This window comes from Schistocerca americana, chromosome 5 (assembly GCF_021461395.2).
Source record: "Schistocerca americana isolate TAMUIC-IGC-003095 chromosome 5, iqSchAmer2.1, whole genome shotgun sequence".
NCBI classification, from domain to species: Eukaryota; Metazoa; Arthropoda; class Insecta; order Orthoptera; family Acrididae; genus Schistocerca; species Schistocerca americana.
In genome coordinates, this window is record NC_060123.1 from 180,219,946 (window position 1) to 180,242,020 (window position 22,075).

Here is a 22,075-nt window from a genome sequence, read left to right on the forward strand (position 1 = left end):
TGCCAGGAAGTTTCATATCAACGCACACTCCGCTGCAGAGTGAAAATCTCATTCTAGTATCAGGAGATATTTTAAGCAATAACTGCACCATAAGCACAAAGCAAAATATAAATCCAGAGGTAGTTAGATGTTATTGAAAAAAGGCCTGGTTACCAGAAGGAAACTGTGCAAAGACGAATGATATAGGTGTCAATTGCAGTGGTGCTGGCTAGAACATGATGCTGATAACCTCAACGATTCCCAACACTCTTCATCAAAAACAATACAAATTTTTGAAAGTAGCCACAAGTCGTACTTCGATTTTTTGTTTGCCAGTTTCGTTCTTCAAATGAAGAACAGCATCATCAGCTTATACAGTTTAAAAATGCCTGACGACACTAAAGATTGCGTTTAATGTTGGCTGACACTACTAAAGATAAAACTGGCTTTACTGTAGCACCCAAACTCACTTTTAAAGTACAGTAGTGAATGTTGTATTTGACAGCGCCAAAGATTCAAGGTTAAGTTCGTTTCAAATGGTTCAAATGGCTCTAAGCACTATTGGACTTGACATCTGAGGTCATCAGTCCTCTAGACTTAGAACTACTTAAACCTAACTAAACTAAGGACATCACACACATCCATGCCCGAGGCAGGATTCGAACCTGCGACCGTAGCAGCAGCGCGGTTCCGGACTGAAGCGCCTAGAATCGCTCGGCCACAGTGGCCGGCCCAAGGTTAAGTACTGTAGTACAGCCAGTTAAATCTTTAATGCTGTAACCAACTTCAGACGCAATCGTTAGAGCTGTCAGCCAAATTTAAACGCAATATTTAGTTCTGTCAGTCAACTTTAAATTGAATACTCTTGTTATGTTTTGTTCATTTGAAGATCGAAAAGGTTAAATGAAAAGTACTAGGTGCGACTTGTAGCTGTTTTCACGAGTCCTGCTCTTCCTAAATTCAATATAGTTTTTGTACGTGAATTAACTCCTTACTAAGCTATAATTTTATACGAATTCCTCGAGCGGAAAGATATTAGTACCGACTATAAAATGTCACTCTTTACATATGGCTAGAAAGCAGTTTCTGGAGCAGGACGAAGAATATAATCTCAGAAAGATAACGACTCACTTTGATAAAAACACTAAAAGCAAGCAGCATATAGACTGAAAACAGTGATCATTACTGTGAGTCCCAGACAGCACTTTAACACTTGATATCCTGACACCGGTAGTTGCTACAGTATTATATTGTGTATTACTTATTTTATATTGAGCAAGCAGTACAGGAAACAAAAGAAAAATTCGAAATCGGTATTAAAATCCATGGAGAAGAAATAAAAGCTTTGAAGTTCGCAGATGACATTGTAATTCTGTCAGAGACAGCAAAGGACCTGGAAGACCAGTTGAACGCAATGGACATGGTCTTGAAAGGAGGATATAAGATGAACATCAACAAAAGCAAAACGAGGATAATGGAATGTAGTCGAATTAAGTCGGGTGATGCTGAGGGAATTAGATTAGGAAATGAGACACTTAAAGTAGAAAAGCAGTTTTGCTGTTGGGGAGCAAAATAACTGATGATGGTCGAAGTAGAGAGGATATCAAATGTAGACTGGCAATGGCAAGGAAAGCGTTTCTGAAGAAGAGAAATTTGTTAACATCGAGTATAGATGTGTCAGGAAGTCATTTCTTGGAGTGTAGCCATGTATGGAAGTGAAACATGGACGATAAATAGTTTGGACAAGAAGAGAATAGAAGCTTTCGAAATGTGGTGCTACAGAAGAATGCTAAAGATTAGATGGGTAGATCACATAACTAATGAGGAGGTATTGAATAGGATTGGGGAGAAGAGAAGTTTGTGGCACAACTTGACAAGAAGAAGGGGTCGGTTGGTAGGACATGTTCTGAGGCATCAAGGGATCACCAATTTAGTATTGGAGGGCAGCGTGGAGGGTCAAAATCGTAGAGGGAGACCCAAGAGATGAATACACTAAGCAGATTCAAAAGGATGTAGGTTGCAGTAGGTACTGGGAGATGAAGAAGCTTGCACAGGATACAGTAGCATGGAGAGCTGCATCAAACCAGTCTCAGGACTGAAGACCACAACAACAACAAGAACTTCAATAGTCGACGTGAAGCGACGGGTAACGATAACGAATTTTTTCAATATATTTTCTTACATTTTTTCGATTTTCCTGCGTTTAAAGTCTTATTTGCGCTATTCATTCAGACTTTTTTAAGGAATTTATTGTCTCGAGACGGCATAATAACGCTTCCTCATCAATCTACGAGGCCGTTGATACATTTTTATGCAACTAATTGGCGGTTCACTGAACGACCCAGTACAACTTCTTTTTCATCTTACGGGAACTGTTGATCTGAATCAACGGCAAAGCCGTCGCAACGGCAGAGTCTGCTTGTTCCAAACATTCTGGACAGACAAGCTCCAGTCGGTAGCTGCCTCCGCGCCGCGAGCCTGATAGGTTCGCGAGGGAGGACGAGTCACTCTCCGTCAAAACACTGCAAAGTTCACCAGAACAAATCACGTAATCTTATACTACGTTTTGCACATAATAACCAAATCATCAGTAGTTAAATGTGTTATGTAAGTTAATACGTCTATAATTTTTAGCAATCGTCCACAATGATAAGTGTTCACTGGTTAACAAAAAGAATGTAACATACGTGACAGACATTATTTTAACCCAAAATAATTGGTGCAGCAGCAGGGTACTTACCATTAGCAGGGTAGAAGCTTTCGCTGGAATTTATTTATTTATTTACACGTCAAGTTCCGTAGGACCAAATTGAGGGGCAAATCTCCAAGCTCATGGAACGTGTCAGTACATGAAATTACAACATAAAATTAATAACTGATGAAAATAAATGTTCATGAACTTGAAAGAAGTCAGTCCACAAATTTAAGTAAACGATATCAGCAATACAATAAGAATCAGCTTAAATTTTCAAGGAACTCCTCGACAGAATAGAAGGAGTGACCCATGAGAAATCTCTTCAGTTTCGATTTGAAAGCGCGTGGATTACTCCTAAGATTTTTGAATTCGAGTGGCAGCTTATTCAAAATGCATTCAGCGGTATACTGCACACCTTTTTGCACAAGAGTTAAGGAAGTCCGATCGAAATGCAGGTTTGATTTGTGCCGAGTATTAACCTAGTGAAAGCTGCTTATTCTTTCGAATAAACTAATATTGGTAACAAGAAACGAGAATAAGGAAAATACATATTGAGAGGCCAATGTCAAAATACCCATACTCGTGAACAGAGGTCGATTAGAGGTTGCAGCGGTAGTTTCGCGTTCTCGTCAATACGGTACCAGAACTTTTAAGTTCTGCCACTGTAAAGACGGAAGATCCGCGATTCGGAATGTCAGAACTGTGTAGTAAGTAACGGTAGGAACACCACCACAAAATTACCCAGCACTAACACTCCAAACCATCGACTCTCTGAGAAAGATTTTAACCGTGTTCAACCTAATGGTAAAATATCAAACTATTTTTCTCCGAATCATACAGTTTGTGGGAAAAGCAGTGTGAATAATTACTTTTGGAAACCTTTAGTCAGAGAATGCCTGTTATAGCAATAAACTGTTTCGCTTAATAAAACGGCCGCCAGCCCAAATCGGGCACAGTGTCTACACAAAAGATAAAGTCAATTTTCGACACTGAATAAATAACTACTTTCACTTACTACGTAATTGAACCACAACCACTTAATTTCCATGTACTACGGTCACTTGGCAGTAAGTACTATTAATCCAACTTTCTGTTACTTATGGAATTTATCACTATACTTCAGTAATTATTTAAAGAAGACACACATATGTTTCAACAAGGATACAAAAAAATATTAAACTTATAGCTGTTATTCATATTACCTAAACTATTATTTAACGTGACTAAATTTCATTTCCTTAGGACTGTTATTTGTTAACGTTTTACTAACACCAACATTTGTCTGGCTTTCTATGACATGGAGAAGCAACACAAACAATTACTGTTAAGATTGTTGCAGTTAAACAATTATGTTACTTTACTTTCAGAAATGCTATTGAAAACTTATCCTCATGGTCACGCAAAGCGGTGGCCCTTAAACTGATACGTGCAAACTTTAGTATTTAATAATGATTTTCAGAATTTACTACTAAAACAATACTATTGCCAGTAATTTACTATTATTCAAGCTTCAATAAACGGCAGGATACTCGGAATGAATTTGTTTAGGTAAGGACCCCACTGAGGTACCTGAAATAGGAAAATTACGGCTAAACACAAAGGTACATTTAACACTTATATTCCACTGACTGGAGATGGATGGTTCATACTGTGATACACTTCTAAATAGAGTACTTTGCCTGTTACTGATTTCGAAGGTGGCGTGAGGCGGTACTGCGTTGTAACATTGCGCAGGTACGTCTCTTGATGTACATAGCTCTGTTTTCCTCTTGGTGGCGACGACAAAATTGCAAATTTCTGAGCTATTAATTTATTGCCGTGCTGCGCCAATCATGTAAAACACGTCCGAGGCCAAAACCCAGTCTTGCAGGTAAACTCGGGGCCTCTAGTGCTTGACCAACGTAATGCGTGTTCACCACTTCCAGGGCAGCTACCGACTGTGTGGTGGCACTTGCGCGCCAATTCTTACTCGCGCGCCCCACTACCTTTTCCATTCCACAACAGAACGGAGTTCCGTTATACCTATGATCCCTACACCTTTTCAGTTTACACTTCTGCTTACAAATGCCCTAAGTATGAACCATCTACAATTGCATGACATCATATACATACAAAATTGACATAATTAATTACAGTTGCACTTGAAATATTACATAATTATCTACAAAATATGTTTTAATACATTTATTCCACCTACGTCAAAGAGGTTATTTTAAACAGATAAACTACACTTAACAAAAGCTTACTCTCGTTATAGTGTTTGCTTAATTTTTCAAAATTATTACGGAGCAAAAAATTTTAAAATTTACAAATTAATGGCAGTATTATATTTACAATAGCATTACAAGGTTCGTGAACTCACGCCACTTATTGCCCGAACGGCCCGTTTCTGAGCCAAAAATATCCTTGTAGAATGGGAAGAGTTACCCCAAAATATAATACCATACGACATCAGTGAATGAAAATAAGAAAAGTAGACTAATTTCCGTGTCGAAGTATCACTTATTTCTGATACCGTTCGAATAGTAAAAATGGCAGTATTAAGTCTCTGAACAAGATCCTGAACGTGGTCTTTCCACGACAGCTTACTATCTACCTGAACACCTAGAAATTTGAACTGTTCAGTTTCACTAATCATACACCCGTTCTGTGAAATTAAAACTTCAGGTTTTGTTGAATTGTATGTTAGAAACGGTAAAAACTGAGTCTCACTCTGATTTAATGTTAGTTTATTTTCTACAAGCCATAAACTGAGGTCATGTACTGCACTATTTGAAACCGAGCCAATGTTGCACACAACATCCTTTACTACCAAGCTAGTGTCATCAGCAAATATAAATATTTTACAGGTACCCGTAATACTAGAGGGCATATCATTTATGTAAACAAGGAACAGGAGTGGCCCCAACACTTATCCCTGGGGCACCTCTCACGTGACAGTACGCCACTCAGATGCCACATCACAGCTCTTATCAACATTGTGAATAATGACCTTTTGCTGCCTATTGCTAAAGTAGGAGGTGAACCAATTGTGAGCTACTCCCATATTGTGTAATAGTCCAACTTCTGGAGCAATATTTTGTGATAAACACAATCAAACCCCATAGTTAATCCAAAAAATACGCCAAGCGTTCGAAACCTTTTGTTTAGCCCATCCAGCACGTCACAGAGAAAAGAGAATATAGCATTTTCAGTGGTTAAACGACATCTAAAGCCGAACTGTATATTTGATAGCAAATCGTATGATATAAAATGATAAATTATCCTTACATATACAGCCTTTTCAATAACTTCAGCAAACACTGACGGCATAGAAATAGATCGAAAATTATCTACATTATCAGTTCTCCCTTTTTATAAAGTGGCTTTACTACTGAGTACTTTAATCGTACAGGAAACTGACCATTCCTAAAGGAAAAATTACAAATGTGGCTAAATACAGGGCTAACATGTGCAGCACAGTACTTTAATATTCTGGTAGACACTCCATCATAACCATCAGAGTCCTTAGTCTTCAGTGATTTAATTATTGACTCAATATCCCTCTTGTCAGTATCACAGAGGAGTATTTCAGACATCAATCTCGGAAAGGCATTTGCCAAGAAAGTTATATGATTTCCTGTAGAAACTAAATTTTTATTTAATTTACCAGCAATGTTCAGAAAATGATTGTTAAATACTGTACATATATCTGATTTATCAGTAACAGAAATATTTTTCCTGCAAACTGACTCAATAGTTAAACCATTTCCTTGTCTGACGAGTGGCGACGATTGATACGTTGTAAAAGCTGTCCACCATACGAACAGAATTTTCTGCGTGATACTGTTATTAGGGAATCACACATAAGACCTTAATTTTTTTAAATAGTTGATATCACCTAAAAACAGAAGTATCTGTAGAAAGAAGATAAACTGACTGAAGTTGAAGGTTTCCATTGTAGTAAAAGTATCGACATTAGGTATACGAGATTCTTGAGGTGTTTCATTATTACTGGATAAGCTTTCAGACTAACGTCAACGTCCCAGACGGCTGATAAGTCCGAAAATTTGTGTGAATTTCTTATATTTTTCTCTCCTCTACGGCAATGTATCCACTGTGTGTTTTACTTGAAATGACGGAACGTACTCGTCGTATTTCCCAGGTATCGCTGGTCCACGCGGGCGTCCCGGTAAGCCTGGCACCAACGGGATCCCCGGCACTCCAGGCATCAACACGTGGAAGGTGCGCGTCAACGGCACCATCAGCAACGAGCTGCTCATCCCGCCCTCCATCACAGGTCAGTCCGCCCGCCGCTCCTATTCTAGCAGCCAGCGTGTCGCTACACAGACCCACCACCTCATGTAGCGAAATTGAAGTAGATAGTTCGTGTGAAATAGTATGGGTAGAGGCTATACCCGACAATCGGACTAAACGATTAATTGGATAGTTTTACCGACCCCCAGACTCAGAAGATATAGTTGCTGAACAGTTCAAAGAAAACTTGAGTCTCGTTTCAAATAAGTACACCGCTCGTACAACTATAGTCGGTGGTGACTTTAATCTACCCTCGATACGATGGAAAAATTATACGTTTAAAGCCGACGGCAGGCATAAAACCTCATCCAAAATTGTACTGAATGTTTTCTCAGAAAATTACTTTGAACAATTAGTTCATGAGCCCACTCGAAGCGTAAATGGTTGCGAAAGCATACTTGACCCTTTAGCAACCAATAATCCTGGACAAATAGTGAGCATTGTGACGAATACAGGGATTAGCGACCACAAGGTAGTTGCTGCTAGGCTGAATACCGTAACACCTACAACCATCAAAAGGAAACGCAAAGTATATATATTTAAAAAAGCTGATAAAATGTTCTTAACGCCTTTTTAAGATGCAATCTTCACTCCTTCCGATCTGATTATGTACGTGTATAAAAGTTTGGAATGTTTCCAAAGAGATGGTATCGACAGCAATTGAGAGATATATACCACATAAATTAATAAGTGATCGTACTGATCCCTCATGGTACACAAAACTTCTCAGATCGCTGTTGCAGAAGCAGCGAAAAAAGCAGGCCAAATTTAAAAGAATACAAAATCCATAAGATTGGTGAAGATTTACAGAAGTTCGAAATATGGCGCGTACTTCAATACGAGATTCTTTTCATAATTTCCACAACGATATTCTGTCTCGGAATCTGGCAGAAAACCCAAACAGATTCTGGTCATACATAAAGCACACCAGTGACAGGACGCAATCAATACCTTCACTGAGCGATACAACGGTGAAGTGACTGATTATAGTGCCATTAAAGCAGGGTTAATAAACACGGTTTTCCGAAACTCCTTCACCAAAGAAGACGAAGTAAATATTCCAGAATTCCAAACAAGAACAACTGCCAAGATGAGAAACATGGAAGTAGATATTCTCGGAGTAACAAAGCAGCTTAAATCACTTAATAAAGGCAAGGCCTCCAGTCCAGATTGTATACCAGTCAGGTTCCTCTAAGAGTACGCTAATAAAATAGCTCCATATTTAGCAATTATATAAAACCACTCGCTCACAGAAAGATCCGTACCTAAATACTGTAAAATTGCTCAAGTCACACCAATACCCAAAAAAGGAAGTAGGAGTAATCCGCTGAATTACAGGCTTATATCACTAACGTCGATTTGCAGTAGGGTTTTGGAACATTACGAACTACCTCGAAGAAAACGATTTATTGACACACAGTCAGCACGCATTCACAAAATATCGTTCTTCGGAAACACAAATAGCTCTTTACAGTCATGAAGTAATAAGTGCTATCGACAGGGGATGTCAAATTGATTCCATATTTTTAAATTTCCAGAAGGCTTTCGACACCGTTCCCCACAAGCGTATTCTAACCAAACTGCGTGCATACGGAGTATCGCCTCAGTTGTGCGACTGGATTCGTGATTTCCTGTCAGAAAGGTCCAGTTCGTAGTAATAGACGGAAAGTCATCGAGTAAAACAGAAGTAATATCCGACGTTCCTCAAGGAAGTGTTATCGGCCCTCTATTGTTCCTGATCTATATTAACGACATAGGAGACAATCTGAGCAGCCGTCTTAGATTGTTTGCAGATGATGTTGTGATTTACAGTCTTGTATTCAGATGATAAAAACGACTTGCAAAAAGATTTAGATAAGATGTCTGTCTGGTGCGAAAAGAGGCAATTGACCCTGAATAAGGAAAAGTATGAAGTTATTCACATGAATAATAAAAGAAATCGGCTAAATTTCGATTACGCGATAACTCACACAAATCTGAAGGCTGTAAATTCAATTAAATACTTAGGGACTACAATCACAAATAACCTAAACTGGAAAGATGACATAAATAATATTGTGGGTAGAGCAAACCAAAGACTGCGATTCATTGGCAGAACACTTAAAAGGTGCAACAGGTCTACTAAAGACTGCTTACACCACTCTTGTCCGCCCTATTCTAAAGTATTGCTGTGCGGTGTGGGATCCACATCAGGTGGGACTGACGGATGACATCGAAGAAGTACAAAGAAGGGCAGCTAGTTTTGTATTATCGCGAAATAGGGGAGATAGTGTCACAGACATGATACGTGAATTGGAGTGGCTATCATTAAAAGCATAAACATAAGGGAGCAATTGACAGGAATGGGGGAAATAAATACAGTAGAAGAAGAATGGATAGCTTTGAGGGATGAAGTAGTGAAGGCAGCAGAGGATCAAGTAGGTAAAAAGACGAGGGCTAGTAGAAATCCTTGGGTAACAGAAGAAATATTGAATTTAATTGATGGAAGGAGAAAATATAAAAATGCAGTAAGTGAAGCAGGCAAAAAGGAATACAAACGTCTCAAAAATGAGATTGACAGGAAGTGCAAAATGGCTAAGCAGGGATGGCTAGAGGACAAATGTAAGGATGTAGAGGCCTATCTCACTAGGGGTAAGATAGATACCGCCTACAGGAAAATTAAAGAGACCTTTGGAGATAAGAGAACGACTTGTATGAATATCAAGAGCTCAGATGGAAACCCAGTTCTAAGCAAAGAAGGGAAAGCAGAAAGGTGGAAGGAGTATATAGAGGGTCTATACAAGGGCGAAGTACTTGAGGACAATATTATGGAAATGGAAGAGGATGTAGATGAAGATGAAATGGGAGATATGATACTGCGTGAAGAGTTTGACAGAGCACTGAAAGACCTGAGTCGAAACAAGGCCCCCGGAGTAGACAATATTCCATTGGAACTACTGACGGCCGTGGGAGAGCCAGACAAAACTCTACCATCTGGTGAGCAAGATGTATGAAACAGGCGAAATACCCTCAGACTTCAAGAAGAATATAATAATTCAATTCCCAAAGAAAGCAGATGTTGACAGATGTGAAAATTACCGAACTATCAGTTTAATAAGTCACAGCTGCAAAATACTAACACGAATTCTTTACAGACTAATGGAAAAACTACTAGAAGCCAACCTCGGGGAGTATCAGTTTGGATTCCGTAGAAACACTGGAACACGTGAGGCAATACTGACCTTACGACTTATCTTAGAAGAAAGATTAAGGAAAGGCAAACCTACGTTTCTAGCATTTTTAGACTTAGAGAAAGCTTTTGACAATGTTGACTGGAATACTCTCTTTCAAATTGTGAAGGTGGGAGGGGTAAAATACAGGGGGCGAAAGGCTATTTACAATTTCTACAGAAACCAGATGGCAGTTATAAGAGTGGAGGGACATGAAAGGGAAGCAGTGGTTGGGAAGGGAGTAAGACAGGGTTGTAGCCTCTCCCCGATGTTGTTCAATCTGTATATTGAGCAAGCAGTAAAAGAAACAAAAGAAAAATTCGGAGTAGGTATTAAAGTCCATGGAGAAGAAATTAAAACGTTGAGGCTCGCCGATGACATTGTAATTCTGTCAGAGACAGCAAAGGACTTGGAAGAGCAGTTGAACGGGATGGACAGTGTCTTGAAAGGAGGATATGAGATGAACATCAACAAAAGCAAAACGAGGATAATGGAATGTAGTCTAATTAAGTTGGGTGATGCTGAGGGAATTAGATTAGGAAATGAGGCACTTAAAGTAGTAAAGGAGTTTTGCTATTTGGGAGCAAAATAACTGATGATGGTCGAAGTAGAGAGGATATAAAATGTAGGCTGGCAATGGCAAGGAAAGCGTTTCTGAAGAAGAGAAATTTGTTAACATCGAGTATAGATTTAAGTGTCAGGAAGTTGTTTCTGAAAGTATTCGTATGGAGTGTAGCCATGTATGGAAGTGAAACATGGACGATAAATAGTTTGGACAAGAAGAGAATAGAAGCTTTCGAAATGTGGCGCTACAGAAGAATGCTGAAGATTAGATGGGTAGATCACATAACTAATGAGGAAGTATTGAATAGGATTGGGGAGAAGAGAAGTTTGTGGCACAACTTGACCAGAAGAAGGGATCGGTTGGTAGGACATGTTCTGAGGCATCAAGGGATCACCAATTTAGTATTGGAGGGCAGCGTGGAGGGTAAAAATCGTAGAAGGAGACCAAGAGATGAATACACTAAGCATATTCAGAAGGATGTAGGTTGCAGTAGGTACTGGGAGATGAAAAAGCTTGCACAGGATAGAGTAGCATGGAGAGCTGCATCAAACCAGTCTCAGGACTGAAGACCACAACAACAACAACAACATTAAAACAAAGGCGATTTTCGTAGCGACGGGATCTTCTCATGAAATTTCAATCACCAGCTTTCTCCTCCGATTGCGAAAACATTCTATTGGCACCCACCTACATAGGGAGAAATGATGATCACGATAAAATAAGAGAAATCAGGCCTCGAACAGAAATATTTAAATGCTCGTTTTTCCCGCGTGCCGTTCGAGAGTGGAACGGTAGAGAGACAGCCTGAAGGTGGTTAATTGAACCCTCTGCCAGTCACTTTATTGTGAATAGCAGAGTAATCACGTAGCTGTAGATGGGAATGTAGATATCGTATGGCCGGCACGGGTTGTAGCGACACAAGACGGAAGAGAATGCTGTGTTCCGCACTTATCATACAATATGAAACTATTTACACAACCTCTTTGTAGGCTGAACTGACGACAATGACAAAAAAAATCGCCAAGAAGGAATGTGTGACGTACATGAAAGTTGGTAGATGTGTTTCTACATCTGATAGATGACGTGTATTCGAATTTCGCGCTGGTCGCAAAAGGGTGGCTGTAGAAGCGAAGAGAATGCAAATCAGGTTTCCTGTAAGTGCTCGCTGTAACGGTTGTGAGCGTTAGTTACCTTTGAGACTAGACGTGGTGATTTTATGTAAATCACTAATGTCTTTAAGGCGGCAAGAACGCCTCACTGAGTTTGAACGAGGTCGGATATTAATACTACGAGAACCCCGAAGTTCCTTCTGAAATGTTGCAGAAAGACTGGGCAGGAAGGTAGCCACTGTGCGCAGGGTGCTGGCAGCAATGATCAGGAGATTGTACGGTCGCAAGAGGACCGGGCTCTGGACGTCCATGTGGTACTACAGAGAGGGAAGAGCATCGCGTTCAGCGTATCACTCTGGCGCATCGAACTTCATCTGCAGCAGCAATCTGAGCAGCGGTTGGCACCACAACGACACAGCGAACTGTTACAAATCGGTTACTTCAAGGTCAGCTCCAAGCCAGACTCCCTGCAGCGTGCATTCCACTGAGGCTGATCACCGCCACTCGCGATTTCAGTGGTGCCAAACGAGAGTTCACTAGAGGACACGGTGAACGTCTGTTGTTTACTCTTATGTAAGGTGGTTTTGCCTCGGTGCCAATGACAGCGTGTGCTGGTTACTAGAAGGCCAGTTGAGGGCCTGCAATCAACCTGTCCGCGTGTTAGACACACCCGACCTACAGCTGGAGTTATGGTCTGGGGTACGATTTCGCTTGACAGCAGTACTCTCGTGGTTATCCCACGCACCCTGACTGCAAATTTGCACGTCAGTCTGGGGATTCGACCTGTTATGCTACCTTTAACGAACAGCATTACGGGTTGTGTTTTCTAACAGGCTAACGCTCGCCCACACACCGCTGTTGTAACCAAATATGCTCTTCAGCGTGTCGAAATGATGACTTGGCCTCCTCGATCACCAGATCTGTCTCCAGTCGAGCACAGATGGGTCATCATACGATGACAAAGCTAGCGCCATAAACAACCAGCATTATCCGTCCCTGTATTGATTGACTAAATTCAACGGGCATGGTACTCCATCCCACAAACTGACATCCGGCACCTGTACAACAACAGTACATGCACGTCTGCATGCTTGCATTCGCCATTCTGGCAGTTATCCTGTTAATTAATGCACCAAAATTTCACGTTTGTAATGGTTTATCCCGCGCTTACATGAACCTCTGATCTTACACTATCAATCACTTAAACACGTTACATAGACGAAAGTATTTCCTAAATTTCATTACCCTACATTAATGATTTTTTTGGTATTGTGATTTTTTCTGACAGTTTATTAGGCGGTAAATATGGAGTGCAACTGCTGACAACAGATGCGTGTACATACCGAAAAAGCCAGCCACCTAACAGTTTCCCTGACGTTTCAGTTTACCATGGAGATGATTACGATGCTAATCAGACAAACTTTAGCGTTCATACTGACAGATCGTCATCTGGAAAATGAAGTAACTGAGGACCTATCAGATTCAAACTAAAACGGTGCTAACCTTCCTCTAACTAACTTCAATGAGTTTCTCTCTTACTTGCTACCATCTTATCAAGTAAACAAAAACAGTGCAAAACCCCGGCCGTGGTTATAATGACGAAGCCCTCAAAACTAACTGTGAGCAGGCCACTTCTTTAAAACCTACCCTTTAAATTTCCATTGTGCAAAAAGTGTATAACACGAAATTACGACCCTCGACATAGACATCAAAAATGAGGAATTTGCATAAATCTGAATGTGATTGATGCTGTCTTACTGGAATAAATTATTTGCAAATGATTTAGTATGACTGAAAATATCTCCCCGAAAATTACTTAAATGCATCTAACTTGATATAGTAAAGACACCAAACAGAAGTGCTGATTAATTAAATGTTCAAAAATATTCGCAAACGCATCAATTAACGACATATAAAGTCAACTACGAAAATCGTGACAATAATGTTTCCAAACTCAGGTGTACGTTTAAGTGGATAGCAGTGTCACTTGCCCAACTATGTATTTTTTTTTTTTTTTTTGTCGTCAGTCTACTGACTGGTTTGGCGCGGCCCGCCACGAATTCCTTTCCTGTGCCAACCTCTTCATCTCAGAGTAGCACTTGCAACCTACGTCCTCAATTATTTGCTTGACGTATTCCAATCTCTGTCTGCCCCTACAATTTTTGCCCTCTACAGCTCCCTCTAGTACCATGGAAGTCATTTCCTCATGTCTTAGCAGATGTCCTATCATCCTGTCCCTTCTCCTTACAGTGTTTGCCACATATTCCTTTCCTCTCCGATTCTGCGTAGAACCTCCTCGTTCCTTACCTTATCAGTCCACCTAATTTTCAACATTCGTCTATAGCACCACATCTCAAATGCTTCGATTCACTTCTGTTCCGGTTTTCCCACAGTCCATGTTTCACTACCATACAATGCTGTACTCCAGACGTACATCCTCAGAAATTTCTTCCTCAAATTAAGGCCGGTATTTGATATTAGTAAACTTCTGTTGGCCAGAATCTCTTTTTTGCCATAGCGAGTCTGCTTTTGATGTCCTCTTTGCTCCGTCCGTCATTGGTTATTTTACTGCCTAGGAAGCAGAATTCCTTAACTTCATTGACTTCGTGACCATCAATCCTGATGTCAAGTTTCGCGCTGTTCTCATTTCTACTACTTCTCATTACCTTCGTCTTTCTCTGATTTACTCTCAAACCATACTGTGTACTCATTAGACTGTTCATTCCGTTCAGCAGATCATTTAATTCTTCTTCACTTTCACTCAGGATAGCAATGTCATCAGCGAATCGTATCATTGATATACTTTCTCCTTGTATTTTAATTCCACTCCTGAACATTTCTTTTATTTCCATCATTGCTTCCTCGATGTACAGATTGAAGAGTAGGGGCGAAAGGCTACAGCCTTGTCTTACACCCTTCTTAATACGAGCACTTCGTTCTTGATCGTCCACTCTTATTATTCCCTCTTGGTTGTTGTACATATTGTATACGACCCGTCTCTCCCTATAGCTTACCCCTACTTTTTCAGAATCTCGAACAGCTTGCACCTTTTTATATTGTCGAACGCTTTTTCCAGGTCGGCAAATTCTATGAAAGTGTCTTGATTTTTCTTTAGCCTTGCTTCCATTACTAGCCGTAACGTCAGAATTGCCTCTCCCGTCCCTTTACTTTTCCTAAAGCCAAACTGATCGTCACCTAGCGCATTCTAAGTTTTCTTTTCCATTCTTCTGTATATTATTCTTGTAAGCAGCTTTGATGCATGAGCTGTTAAGCTGATTGTGCGATAATTCTCGCACTTGTCAGCTCTTGCCGTCTTCGGAATTGTGTGGATGATGCTTTTCCGAAAGTCAGATGGTATATCGCCAGACTCATATATGCTACACACCAACGTGAATAGTCGTTTTGTTGCCACTTCCCCCAATGATTTTAGAAATTCTGATGGAATGTTATCTATCCCTTCTGCCTTATTTGACCGTAAGTCCTCCAAAGCTCTTTTAAATTCCGATTCTAATACTGGATCCCCTATCTCTTCTAAATCGACTCCTGTTTCTTCTTCTATCACACCAGACAAATCTTCACCCTCATAGAGGCTTTCAATGTATTCTTTCCACCTATCTGCTCTCTCCTCTGCATTTAACAGTGAAATTCCTGTTGCACTCTTACTGTTACCACCGTTGCTTTTAATGTCACCAAAGGTTGTTTTGACTTTCCTGTATGCTGAGTCTGTCCTTCCGACAATCATATCTTTTTCGATGTCTTCATATTTTTCCTGCAGCCATTTCGTCTTAGCTTCCCTGCACTTCCTATTTATTTCATTCCTCAGCGACTTGTATTTCTGTATTCCTGATTGTCCCGGAACATGTTCGTACTTCCTCCTTTCATCAATCAACTGAAGTATTTCTTCTGTTACCCATGGTTTCTTCGCAGCTACCTTCTTTGTGCGTATGTTTTCCTTCCCACCTTCCGTGATGGCCCTTTTTAGATATGTCCATTCCTCTTCAACTGTACTGCCTACTGCGCTATTCCTTATTGCTGTATCTATAGCGTTAGAGAACTTCAAACGTATCTCGTCATTCCTTAGTACTTCCGTATCCCACTTCTTTGCGTATTGATTCTTCCTGACTAATGTCTTGAACTTCAGCCTACTCTTCATCTCTACTATATTGTGATCTGAGTCTCTGCTCCTGGGTACGCCTTACAATCCAGTATCTGATTACGGAATCTCTGTCTGACCATGATGTAATCTAATTGAAATCTTCCCGTATCTCCCGGCCTTTTCCAAGTATACCTCCTCCTCTTGTGATTCTTGAACAGGGTATTCGCTATTACTAGCTGAAACGTGTTACAGAACTCAATTAGTCTTTCTCCTCTTTCATTCCTTTTCCCAAGCCCATATTCTCCTGTAACCTTTTCTTCTACTCCTTCCACTACAACTGCATTCCAGTCGCCCATGACTATTAGATTTTCGTCCCCCTTTATATACTGCATTACCCTTTCAATATCATCATACACTTTCTCTATCTGTTCATCTTCAGCTTGCGACGTCGGCATGTATACCTGAACTATCGTTGTCGGCGTTGGTCTGCTGTCGATTCTGATTAGAACAACCCGGTCACTGAACTGTTCACAGTAACACACCCTCTGTCCTACCTTCCTATTCGTAACGAATCCTACACCTGTTATACCATTTTCTGCTGCTGTTGATATTACCCGATACTCATCTGACCAGAAATCCTTGTCTTCCTTCCACTTCACTTCACTGACCCCTACTATATCTAGACGGAGCCTTTGCATTTCCCTTTTCAGATTTTCTAGTTTCCCTACCACGTTCAAGCTTCTCACATTCCACGCCCCGACTCGTAGAACGTTATCCTTTCGTTGATTATTCAATTTTTTTCTCATGGTAACCTCCCCCATGGCAGTCCCCTCCCGGAGATCCGAATGGGGGACTATTCCGGAATCTTTTGCCAATGGAGAGATCATCATGACACTTCTTCAATTGCAGGCCACATGTCCTGTGGATACACGTTACGTGTCTTTAATGCAGTGGTTTCCATTGCCTTCTGCATCCTCATGTCGTTGATCATTGCTGATTCTTCCGCCTTTAGGGGCAATTTCCCACCCCTAGGACAAGAGAGTGCACCGAAACTCTATCCGCTCCTCCGCCCTCTTTGACAAGGCCATTGGCAGAATGAGGCTGACTTCTTATGCCGGAAGTCTTCGGCCACCAATGCTGATTATTTATCAAAATGTAGGCAGTGGCGGGGATCGAACCCGGGACCGTAGGATTTTTGATTATGAATCAAAGACACTACCCCTAGACCACGGGTACTTGACAATTTACATTCGTATAAAGTACAATGATAATTCCATTATATACAGAGTGTTACAAAAAGATACGGCCTGCTTTGCAGAATTATTTCTCGCATTTTACTAAGTCACTTAACTGTAGTGTCATACTGCAGTTTGCGTCGACGGGACGTTGACAAATAATCGTTTTTGTGTTACTGTCCGCAGCTCGTGGTCATGCGGTAGCGTTCTCGCTTCTCGCGCCCGGGTTCCTTGGTTTGCTCCCGGCGGGATCAGGGATTTTCTCTGCCTCGTGATGACTGGGTGCTGTGTGATGTACTTAGGTTAGTTAGGTTTAAGTAGTTCTAAGTTCTAGGGGACTGATGACCATAGATGTTAAGTCCTACAGCGCTCAGAGCCATTTTCTTTTTGTGTGTGTGTGTGTGTGTGTGTTTTACTGCGTTGCATGGAGTCAAAGATGTAAATCTGCGATTCTCCTACCTGATTTCACAAAGTGCGACATGGTCACGAATTGAACAGTGACCCGAAAATAGAATAAATTTCCTTTACCTCACGTTTACGGTCACAAATTTTTATGTCGTTTGACTGCCGGTTTCGGTCTACAATGACCATCTTCAGATCTGTTTTATAAAAAGATGTCATAATATACTGCAGCCATAGTGACGTGTTCCGTGATTGCTTTGATGGTGCGAGAAGATAGAGCCTACTCCGCTTCTTATTTCATTAATTAGCTGAAAATTTCTTTTCTCTCACACCCAACTCCAGAAACCAACTCAGCGGCAAGAAATGTTGTAAAGTCTCCGAGGAAAACTTGTGGATGGGATCCAGAGGCGACGTGAATGCAAAATATATAATATTTATGACAACAATGCCCACCACCACTGTTGCGTGTGATGTACTCGTCTGAAGCTCATTTCTCCAAAATTTTCACCCCCACATAGCAAGCTGAAGCAATCTCAAACAGTTTGTTTGCAAACTAAAATCCATTTAAGATTCGCAGATTACGATAACCATTTATGTTGTTCTTAGTCACTGTCTATATTCACGCCACATTCTACGTTTACTTTCCAATTTTCTAACCGGGAAAATAACTCGTACTGTTACTTCTCTCAAGACGGTTTTCTCAACTCCTGCCAAAGAGTTTTAAGTCTGAGTCCAGTTAGCCATTCACTACGCCATTCTTGACCTCGTCCCATTTTCTTTTATTTTCTTGAAATCTTCACCAGAAAATTACTTTCGCTTCTTCTGCCATCCTAAAATACATTCCTCTTCTGTTCTTGAGCATTCTGTGCAGGTTCTGAATATTTCATATACCTAAAGTTCCACCAACCCTCTCCACCAATAAGCCACTGCTCAGTGTTCGACAACACTCTTTTTCCATCTATATCTACACACATATGTGCAAGCCAACGTAAAGTGCGTGGAGGAGAGTACATGGCACCATTACTGCTCATTTCCCTTTCTGTTGCACTCTCAAACACAGCGAGGGGAAAACCGCAGTCTGTGTGGCTCTGTACGGGTGCAAACATCTCTTACTTTAAGTTCGTGGTCCTTACGCGAAATGTACGTTGGTGGCAGTAGGATCGTTATGAAGTTGGATTCAAATGTTAAATTATCTCAATAGCGTTCCTCGTAAAGAACATCGCCTTCCTTCTGAGGAATCGCATTTGGGTTCGCGAAGCATCTCCTGGAGTGTTGACCGAACCTACCGGTAACAAATCTAGCAGCCCGCCTCTGAATTCCTTCGAAGTTTTCCTTTGAAACGACGTCATTGGGATCCCAAACACTCGATCACTAATCAGAAATGGGTCACACTAAAAATGTAGATAAACCACACTTCCATAAAGCTCTCCCAATAAACCGAAGTCGACCATTCGCCTTCCACAGTACGATCTTCACATGCTCGTTCCATTTCATATCACTCTGAAACTTTACGCTTGGATATTTAATTCACTCGATGGTGTCAAACAGCACACTCTTAATGCTCTAGTCGAACATTACGGGATGTTTTTTTTGTACCCATCTGTATTAATGTACATTTTTGGACATTTAGAGTTAGCTGCCATTTATCACATCAACGAGAAATTTTCTGTAGCTCATCTTGCACCCAACAGTCGGTCAACGACGACGTCTTCCAGTACGCCACAGCATCACCAGTAAACAGCAGAAGACTGCTGCTTACTTGTCCGTTAGATCATTTATGAATACGGAGAACAATAGCGTCCCTATCATACCTGTCCTGGGGCACTCCTGACGATACCTTGATCTTTGATGAACCCTCACCGTCGAGGATAACGTACTGGGACTTTTAACTTAAGAGCTCTTGGAACCACTCACACACCTGGAAAAATATTGTTTATGCTCGTGCCTTCGTAAACAGTCTTCAATTGGACAAAATGTCGAACACTTTTCGGGAAACTAGGAATATGGAATCTGCCTGTTGCCATCCATCCATAGTTCGGAGGACATCACATGAGAAAACTGTAAACTGAGTTTCGCACGAGTGATGTGTTCTATAACTGAGCAGATTCGAGGACAGAAGCTTTACAGTCTCAATTATCTCTCTCATAAACGAACTGAGAATATGTGAAAGAGGTCTGCAGAAAACCGATGTTAACGATATTGGTCTGTAATTTTGCGGGTTGGTTCTTCTACCCTTCTAAGGCAGAGGTCTCACGCGCGGTTTTTTTCCAGTCACTTGGTACTATGCGTTGACCGAGAGATAAGCGATGAATGCAAGCTACGTAAGGAGTCAATGATGTAAAGTTCTCTTTAAAAAACCGAACTGGAATTCCATCAGAAACTGGTGACTTACTTGTTTCCAACTGTTTCAGTTGCTTCTCTATGTCACAACTGTGTCCTCTATACGGAAGTCTATACGATGTTCAAACGACGGTATGTTTGTACAGTTATCCTGCGTGAACGAATTCTTAAAAGCGAAATTTAAAACTTTAGCTTTTCTTTTGATATCTTCTATTGCAACACCATATTTGTCAACGAGTGACTGGACAGGAGCCATCCATCCACTAAGCGATTTTACATAGGCTCAGAATTTTCGCGCGTTCTGGGCTAGTTTTTTTTTTTTTTTTTTTTCCTGAGACATGACGGTGGTAGTTGTACGTTTCGCGCATCAATCATTTTACGAACGTATGAATCTCTGATAACTTTTGTCTGTCTTCATTTGAGAGCTCTCTTTTGCACCGTGAGTAGAACAGTCTTACAGTCTTTGGTTCTCAGCATTTTCAGAATTTTGCTGTTAACTATTGACGGGTCTTCTCCGTACGTAATTCACTCTATGGCACATACTTTTCCAAAGTGTAATTTACGGTTCGTTAAACTTAGCTCGTAGTTGTTCTACTTCCATCGTAGTGGAACTAAATGATGTCCATTTATTACCTAAGTGGGATGATAGCAACTGCTTATTTGCTCTCTCCAGCTCTTCTAGTCTTTTTGACTGAGTCGTTAATTTTGGTAAGCATCATCACTATGATGACATGACCGTCACTAATTCTTGTTTCTACACCGACACCGTCGATAAGATCAGGCTATGTTTTAGCTTTTTTCTTTGGTCATCAGTCTACTGACTGGTTTGATGCGGCCCGCCACGAATTCCTTTCCTGTGCTAACCTCTTCATCTCAGAGTATCATTTGCAACTTACGTCCTCAATTATTTGCTTGACGTATTCCAATCTCTGTCTTCCTCTACAATTTTTGCCCTCTACAGCTCCCTCTAGTACCATGGAAGTCATTTCCTCATGTCTTAGCAGATGTCCTATCATCCTGTCCCTTCTCCTTATCAGTGTTTTCCACATATTCCTTTCCTCTCCGTTTCCGCGTAGAACCTCCTCATTCCTTACCTTATCAGTCCACCTAATTTTCAACATTCGTCTGTAGCACCACATCTCAAATGCTTCGATTCTCTTCTGTTCCGGTTTTCCCACAGTCCATGTTTTACTGCCATACAATGCTGTACTCCAGACGTACATCCCCAGAAATTTCTTCCTCAAATTAAGGCCGGTATTTAATATTAGTAGACTTCTCTTGGCCAGAAATGCCTTTTTTGCCATAGCGAGTCTGCTTTTGATGTCCTCCTTGCTCCGTCCGTCATTGGTTATTTTACTGCCTAGGTAGCAGAATTCCTTAACTTCATTGACTTCGTGACCATCAATCCTGATGTTAAGTTTCTCGCTGTTCTCATTTCTACTACTTCTCATTACCTTCGTCTTTCTCCGATTTACTCTCAAACCATGCTGTGTACTCATTAGACTGTTCATTCCGTTCAGCAGATCATTTAATTCTTCTTCACTTTCACTCAGGATAGCAATGTCATCAGCGAATCGTATCATTGATATCCTTTCACCTTGTATTTTAATTCCACTCCTGAACCTTTCTTTTATTTCCATCATTGCTTCCTCGATGTACAGATTGAAGAGTAGGGGCGAAAGGCTACAGCCTTGTCTTACATCCTTCTTAATACGAGCACTCGTTCATGATCGTCCACTCTTATTATTCGCTCTTGGTTGTTGTACATATTGTATATGACCCGTCTCTCCCTATAGCTTACCCCTAATTTTTTCAGAATCTCGAACAGCTTGCACCATTTTATATTGTCGAACGCTTTTTCCAGGTCGACAAATCCTATGAAAGTGTCTTGATTTTTCTTTAGCCTTGCTTCCATTATTAGCCGTAACGTCAGAATTGTCTCTCTCGTCCCTTTACTTTTCCTAAAGCCAAACTGATCGTCACCTAGCGCATTCTCAATTTTCTTTTCCATTCTTCTATATATTATTCTTGTAAGCAGCTTCGATGCATGAGCTGTTAAGCTGATTGTGCGATAATTCTCGCACTTGTCAGCTCTTGCCGTCTTCGGAATTGTGTGGATGATGCTTTTCCGAAAGTCAGATGGTATGTC

At 40.8% G+C, this 22,075-nt stretch overlaps 1 protein-coding gene across 1 annotated transcript in view; it reads left to right on the top strand.

The window, feature by feature from the left end:
- The window catches only part of LOC124616259, a 932,810-nt gene that overhangs the window by 563,271 nt on the left and 347,464 nt on the right, over positions 1 to 22,075 (top strand). The window contains exon 8 of the mRNA XM_047144563.1: positions 6,819 to 6,953. Coding sequence (XP_047000519.1) covers positions 6,819 to 6,953 — 135 coding nt within the window. The remainder of the gene's footprint in view (positions 1 to 6,818; positions 6,954 to 22,075) is intronic.